The sequence below is a fragment of the Maylandia zebra genome, linkage group LG6 (assembly GCF_041146795.1).
Source record: "Maylandia zebra isolate NMK-2024a linkage group LG6, Mzebra_GT3a, whole genome shotgun sequence".
In the NCBI taxonomy this organism is placed as follows: Eukaryota; Metazoa; Chordata; class Actinopteri; order Cichliformes; family Cichlidae; genus Maylandia; species Maylandia zebra.
Genome location: NC_135172.1, coordinates 44,423,021 through 44,430,520, shown reverse-complemented (window position 1 = coordinate 44,430,520; position 7,500 = coordinate 44,423,021). Strand labels below are relative to the sequence as shown.

Genomic DNA, 7,500 nt, shown 5'->3' with positions numbered 1-7,500 from the left:
TTTGTAGAAAAGAAGTCTGCGATCCGCTATGTACGCCAATCCAACGCAAAGTGGGAAGAAGAAGAGCGTGAGAAGCCCCTCCCATATTTCCACAACTCCTGGAGAAAAGACAGCCAGGATCAGATAAAGCCAGGTGTAAGCAAAGACGCTCCAGGCAGCGGTGATGAAGAACACGCGCAAGTGCTTCACTTTTCTGGTCTCTCCTTCAGGAATGACAGACACACACAGCCCGATGATGACGAACATGTTGAAGGCGGCGCTTCCTACGATGGTGTTGGGACCGAGCTCCCCGGCATTGAAGTTGTGCCCACAAACCTCCACCACTGAGAGGAGGATCTCTGGGGCGGATGAACCCAGTGCCATCAGGGTCAGGTTGGACACTGTCTCATTCCAGATGCGTACAGTCGTCGTGATCTTCTCACCGTTTGGTTTCTTGATGGTGATCCGTCTCTCCTGGGAGGTGATGACTTCGATGGATGCCATGAAGCGATCGGCGATAATGGAGACCCCTAAGAACATGTACGCTAACCCCACGAAGTATATGGTTGCTCTGGCGAGGCGGTCAGTGAAGGCTGGGTTTTCTGGCTTCCACATAGGAAGGATAACGCCCTCTATGCAGTTGGTGCTTCCACCACATTTGCTGTGGTTGGTGGCTGTCTGGTTGGAGGTGAGAGTCAGAGTAGAGCCCGCTGCTGCTGAATATGGAAACTCAGTTGAGATGACGGTCAGAAAGAAAATCAGCTTATAGGTGAAGAACATCGGCATGGTCCTGGCTGGGCTCATGGTGCTTCAGCTCCCTTAAACCTGTAAGATACAGAGAGAGTGCTCATTATTCTGGTTTCTCCCTAATTATGTTTAAAACCGAGCTGGAGCTGAAGCCTTGTTCCACATTCAAACTAGCTCTACTTCTAAAAGTGGCTGTGAAACTGGCAGCAGCAGTGCTTCAGTGAAAAAAGGAGAGTCTGTCCTCTCATCTGTATGAAAGCTAAAGTCTGTCCTGACCCACACATGAGTCATGTTCTCATGAGATGGGCTTGGTTTGTGAAACATGAAATGCTTCTGGCAGGCTCAACAATATTATTGGTGTATCTTATGGGGTGGCTGTAGCTCAGAAATCTGCTCTCTCCTTCTAGTACTGACAGGGAGAGAGAGCAGATTTCTTCTTCATTGGCTTCCTGTTAAATCCAGAATTCAAAATCCTGCTCCTCACATACAAGGTCTTAAATAATCAGGCCCCATCTTATCTTAATGACCTTGTAGTACCATATCACCCTATTAGAGCACTTCGCTCTCGCTCTGCAGGCCTACTTGTTGTTCCTAGAGTATTTAAAAGTAGAATGGGAGGCAGAGCCTTCAGTTTTCAGGCCCCTCTTCTGTGGAACCAGCTTCCAGTTTGGATTCAGGAGACAGACACTATCTCTACTTTCAAGATTAGGCTTCAAACTTTCCTTTTTGCTAAAGCATATAGTTAGGGCTGGACCAGGTGACCTTCCCACTGTCGCCAAAGTGCTTGCTCATAGGGGGTCATATGATTGTTGGGTTTTTCTCTGTATGTATTATTGTAGGGTCTACCTTACAACATCAAGCACCTTGAGCCGACTGTTGTTGTGATTTGAATTGAATAGATCAGGTCAGCTACACAGCAAATTCAAAAGTGTTAAATGTTTTGGTGTTAATAGTCTTCTTGCAAAAGTAGAGTTAATTTTACTCTAAGTAGAGTCACATTCTTTTAACCACCAACAGAGTAAATTCACAGACTCCGCCCCCAGCACGGCTCCAATCGAAGCTGAAGTGAAGCCGTTTCAGAACATTTTGCTCTACATATTTGAGTTGTTTGCCCTGCTTGGTAAGTCATTTTTTCAAAGATTGTTTCAATTATTATTATGAGCTTTTACTTCTGTGGCTCTTTGGAGTTGAGACAAAGCTGTGTGAAAGGCATTAGCCATGTTGCTCGCTGATAGCATAATATTCTGTTTTAGCTAGCTGAAAGGTATTGTTTGTAGGCAAATACCACAGCCTTGAAAAAAGCTTGCATGTGAATTTTCAGTCAAACTTTTGGTCAAATACGCCTAAAACAATGTCTAGAATGTGAAATGTTGGTATAATGGTGCTACTTGAAGCCTGAAAACGATCGCCCATAAAAAAAAACGAGCAAACAGCAGTAGCAGACGTCCTGACTGGATTCTACGTTAGCATAGATCCCTCCAGAGTTTTGTGCACACGGTTTAGGTAAAAATGAAAAAGGTTGAGGTTTTACATTTAGTTCAGTATTACCTGTTGCCTGTGTCCTTGTCTTTTGGGAAAATACTTTACACAAGTAATGGCTCAAAGAGGATTCCTTTTTTTTTTTACTGTGCTGCAATTGTTTACTGGATTATTTGTGCCAATAATTAGTGTCAACTAATTTTTATTCAATCTCCGCACAGGATATGCTTGTGAAGATGGAATATGGGGGAGAGCAGAAGTGCGTTGAAGTTCCACAGAGGGATGAATGAAGGACATGCATATTGTATTGAAGAAATAAGTGATGAGATGCTGTTATTTGCATTTACCATGTCAGACCTTTTGATAAACAAAATTCTAATGAAAGTGAGAACATGTACACTGTTACATCTTTCAGAAAATGTTTTGAAATTGTGGTGCACAGTTCAGAATAAATGTTTTTCAAAAACCATTGCATCTTTTTAGCAAATGTTTATTTCCAAAAGAAATTTCTAGAAGTTCAGAACAGTAAAATTCCCGCTTTTTAGAATGAATTAGAAGATAACTCTTACGTAGTTAAACTAAAATACTCTTTGAGAGTTAATATATAAACTCTTAACACCCAGTGTTAAATTATCAACTCCAGACAGATTTGGTGTTTAACACTAAATCAGAGTTAACGTACCAACTCTCCAAAAAGAGTTAAATTAACAATCTCTGATGTGGACCCATATAGACACTTTAATAGTGTTGAAGTCAAATCCGACAGTGTTAATTTGGACATGCTGGATTTGCTGTGTACTAATCAAAAGGTTGGCAGTTTGATCCCTGCTCCTGTCTCCATGCCAAGGTATCTGTGGGCAAGACACTGAACCTCATGTTGCTCTCTGAGGCATTCTTCAGAGTGTGGCTGTTAGAGAGAAAGCACTTGAGTAGAAAAAAAGTGTTTGTGTGAATGTGATAGTGCAGATGGGGCGGAGCCACAGAGCAGCTCCTCCTATTTCAACCCTACACCAGCAACACTGAAGTCTAATGAGAGGCTGCTCTTACAATAACAGCTGACAACAGCAACCATGGCTGTTGTTCCTACAAGGTCACATTTCACACCTCAGTATGACTATGAAAAGACACAAAGCAGCCCAATTACACAAAGGCAAACTAACCTGCTGCAAGAGAGCGAGACAGGAAATCAAAGGTACAAAAGTATATAATAAAATAAATATATATATATATATATCTATATATAATAAAAAGAAACAGAAAAGTACCACGAACACTGCAAATCACTTTAGAAGAAAGAAAAACGTCAACACAAGCTGTCAGAAATGTGATAAAAGAAGACAAAGCTACGAAGAGAAAACGACAACCAGCGAGCCGCAAACCTGCTGGAAAAGAGAAAAACTACTACTGGAGGACATCAAACTGTTAAAACAAGTGACAAAAAATGACTAAAGTGACACAGTCCTTTAAATTCGTTTATGTCTCTTTTATATTCAAGCTTTTTAAATAAAGATAAAATTTGAATGGACATCTTTAAAATGATTCGATGATCTTTAATAACCCAACCAAGTTTGCAGCTCACACACACTGATCACAAACACTGCTGCGTGTCAGCGTCCAGGTCAAAAATGCTAATTTATAATAAAAAAATATATACATAAATAAACAAGGATGGGTGTGCGAAAATGAACAATCGTAGACCGATTAATCCAAACCATCCCTGTCAGAGTTAGATCAGGGAGAGATGCTGTGACCTGCTGTGACATGAACAGCAACACAAGCTCAGCTGAAACGCTGGAGCACGATTGCTCAGGAGAAAATCAGAAACCTACCTTGGCTCAAACTGTTTCAGGTGAAGATCAAACTCACTGATGGACGATGGAAAAGAAGAAAAAATCAGAAGGGTGACAAATGCACAAGACTTTTCATCTGACAGAGAGCTGAAACCCCGACACTAAACCTCCTCCAGAGGACCAGCGAGAGGCTGTCAGACGGCGTGGAGACGAGGAACAGAAACACCACCTGATGATAACACCGAAATAACAACAGAGCCGACGGAGCAGCGCCGTCCTCTCCTCAGCACCTCCTCTCCCTCTGCCGCCCGCAGGGTGACGTTAACAAAGAGGACACGAAATCAGCAAATCAGATCACGTGTAACAAATTCATTCAGAGCCAGGCTGTTTCCTGCAGCTCCGCTCTCACGTTTCCTCTTTAACGGGGGTCAGATTACTGAATCTGGAGTTTGGTGAGTCCACACCTCACGTCTCATCCTAAACTGATTTGGTCCTCCTCTGCTTCCTGCAAACTTCAATTCAGTTTGATTTACACAGCGCCAAACCACAGCAACAGTCGCCTCAAGGTGCTTTATATTGTAAGGTCGACCCTACAATAATCCATACAGAGAAAAACCCAACAATCACATGATCCCCTATGAGCAAGCACTTTGGTGACAGTGGGAAGAAAAAACTCCCTTTTAACAGGAAGAAACCGCCGTTTATCAGACTGATCTATGGACCAAACTGCATTTTATTCACCCCGTTACCTCAGCCTCGTCTCCTTTACTTCACTTCAATCAGTGCTGGGAGGAGTTTCTCCTTGTACCACCGCTACAGTGAAAACTTATCCAGAAGTACTCGAGCTGTACTTCTCTGGTCTCAGCTCTCTCACACAGACCTCCCCTCTGAGAGTTGAACCTGAGCTACAATCAGAGATCAGCTGTGTCCAAAAACAGCTGTTTGGCTCCGATTTAGTCAGATTTAAACAGGCGAGTTATGAAATCATCCTCCCGCCGTACAGGTGGCGTGAAGGATGGAAATATCTACTGAGATCAACCAATCGGTGCATCAGGCTGTAAGCATGGGAAGTTTAACATGGGAGTCTATGAGGACTGACTCACTGCTGCCTCCGCTGGATGTCAGAGGAACTGCAGGCTTTGGTCCTTCTGGTCCTTCACTTGTGGTACAAAGTACCAGCAACAACAGTACTAATCCTCACACGCCAAAGTACTGCTGTATACTATTACCACACCATTACACCCTATAAAATCACACAACATTACACCAGCTACCCTACAGCATCACCTACGTCTGCATTACATCACTCCATCCCAGAGGCGTGACGATGACCTGAAGAAGCCCAGCTGCCGCAGAGTAAACCCGGCCTGTGGTGCTTCTCTGAGCTGGTACTCACCTCTGGTCCTGACACAGCAGCAGCAGGAGAAGAGAGTGCGCTCAGGAGGGAGAGCCGAGTCCGATAACTGCTCTAAATTTAACAGAAAAACATGCCGTACTAAACATGGCTGCGTAGCTGCCTGCGTGCTGCTTATCGTCCTTCTGCTGGCGGGCCATGGCCATACAAGGCTCTGCAGGGCCCGGGGCCATTCAGCAGCTCCTCGTCACCACCGACACGTGGGGAGATAACCGCTAACGGCTAACAGAGGCAGGAATGCTGGGACAAGTGCCTCGCAGCCACCCCCATCCCCAAACTCCCACACATGACATCTGCACAACCTTCACAGGGAGGCATCCAGAGAGCGACACACTCACACCTTTAAACACGGTTCCTCACAGCAGACGAGCCTCGCACAACTTCTGATTTTATTGTAAGTTCTTAATATTACAACGAGATGCTTTTTGTGACTGAGGCTGACACCTGTGCAGGTTCACCTGCAGATTGAAACCCTTGCTGCGGGGTTATGAGGACAGAGTTCAGCTTTAAGCATTCACAGAGCAACACTTCCTGTGATTATCGTGATCATTTCCTGCAGCAACATGCTCGTGCTGCGGTTCAGTCTCAACGATGAAGGTTTAGGAGTGAACTGTAAAACTCGTGCTTCTGGTGTCTGTGCAGACCAATCATGAGATAAACACGGGGGTCAGCTGACCCTCCCAGAACCACGTCTCATTTTCTGTTATTTTCCGCTGCATCAGTGCAAGTTTACAGAAACTCGGACCTCCTCTCAGCATCAGTGACATGGATCAGAGAGCAGAAACCAGCACTGGTGCATTGTGGGTAAACTTTCAGGTGTCTGCTCAGAGCAGGTGAGAGCAGGTGCTGTTTGAGGCTCATGATAGCTGGGATGTTAACGTCCATACTGATGATGGCTCTGACCTCTGCTGGGAGTTTTATGAGAGTCATGGACACGTTTCGTTTTTACCAGCATGTATCTGGCTCAGCTCACGCCAAAGGGCACTCTGGACCTTGTTCTCAGGACATTTTTACTTCGGACCAGCGCTGTGTTATTTTTATTTATCTGTATCTGTCCTACACCAGTTCAGCCTGTTGTCCAACACCAGTAACTTTACCTGAGTTGGCGAGCTTAGTGGTACCATCTCTGTTACCTACACCAGCAGATCAAAAATGTCCCACAGAGCATCACCCCCAGTGTGCTCACTGTCGTTTCCTGGCCTCTGGCAAAGTAGCTGCTTCAAAAATGGTGTCATCCACCCACTTTTGAAAAAGGAACATTTGGATCCTCCTCTGATTGGCAGTTATAGACCCACCTCCAAGTTGCCACTTACTGCTAAGATCTTAGAGAAGCCTGCGGCCCTCCCTGAGACCTCACTGAGTCAGCTCTGAGAGCATCAAATGATGATGCAGAATGACGACGGTTGCTGTTCTGTGTTGGAGCTCATCTTTTCATTCTGCTCAACAGGTGCTGGGTTGGTGTATCAGGATCTGGCTTGGAGCGCTTCTCTTCGTACCTGTCTGACACCAACAAGCTCACCTGCTTGCTCAGGTGTCAGCAGGCTGGTGTAGTGTGGGGAGTAGTGAGTGCGACAGCTGAGCCTGAGCCAGCACAACAACCAGAAACAACCAGCAACCAAGTCTCGTAGGCTCAGACGACTGCTGCTGCAGCACAGGAGGAGGGGCCACAGCCCAACAACAGCGTGAGGAAGAGACGAGGACGGTGAAATTAACGTGGTAAGAAAACAGATCACAGGTGTCGAACTCCAGGCCTCGAGGGCCACTGTCCTGCTTGTTTTCCAACTAACCTGCCCTTGTAGCTTCTTACTGGCAAAGCACACCTGATCCAGGTAATCAGCATCAGGTTGGGCAGGGATATCTCAAAGCCAAGCAGGATGCTGGCCCTCGAGGACTGAGGTTTGACAGCCCTGAAGCAGATGTAGGGACATAATTAGGAAGGAAGAGACTCAAAGACTCAAGTAAAATAAACGGCCACTCGACTACGACTAACAGCTAACTGCTAACAACTGTTGATGGTCACCAGTGATGGGAATAACGGCGTTAGTTTTTTCAGTAACGAGTAATCTAACTAATAACTATTCCTATCGTTGC

At 45.2% G+C, this 7,500-nt stretch overlaps 1 protein-coding gene across 8 annotated transcripts in view; it reads right to left on the bottom strand.

Moving 5' to 3' along the window:
* LOC101487495 (sodium/calcium exchanger 1) overlaps positions 1 to 5,517 on the bottom strand; it is a 30,123-nt gene extending 24,606 nt beyond the window's left edge. Inside the window, exons 1-2 of one of the 8 annotated variants that reach the window (XM_076885423.1) lie at positions 5,392 to 5,517; positions 1 to 804 (exon numbers count right to left, since the gene is read on the bottom strand). The exon at positions 1 to 804 is cut by the window's left edge and continues 1,013 nt beyond it. In XM_076885423.1, coding sequence (XP_076741538.1) covers positions 1 to 783 — 783 coding nt within the window. In that variant the 5' untranslated portion in view covers positions 784 to 804; positions 5,392 to 5,517. Of the gene's footprint in view, positions 805 to 4,034; positions 4,250 to 4,744; positions 4,796 to 5,286 lie in introns of those variants that run through there. The other 7 variants (XM_076885422.1, XM_014413028.4, XM_014413023.3 and 4 more) reach the window with 7 other exon arrangements.
* Between the last annotated feature and the right edge of the window lie 1,983 nt (positions 5,518 to 7,500).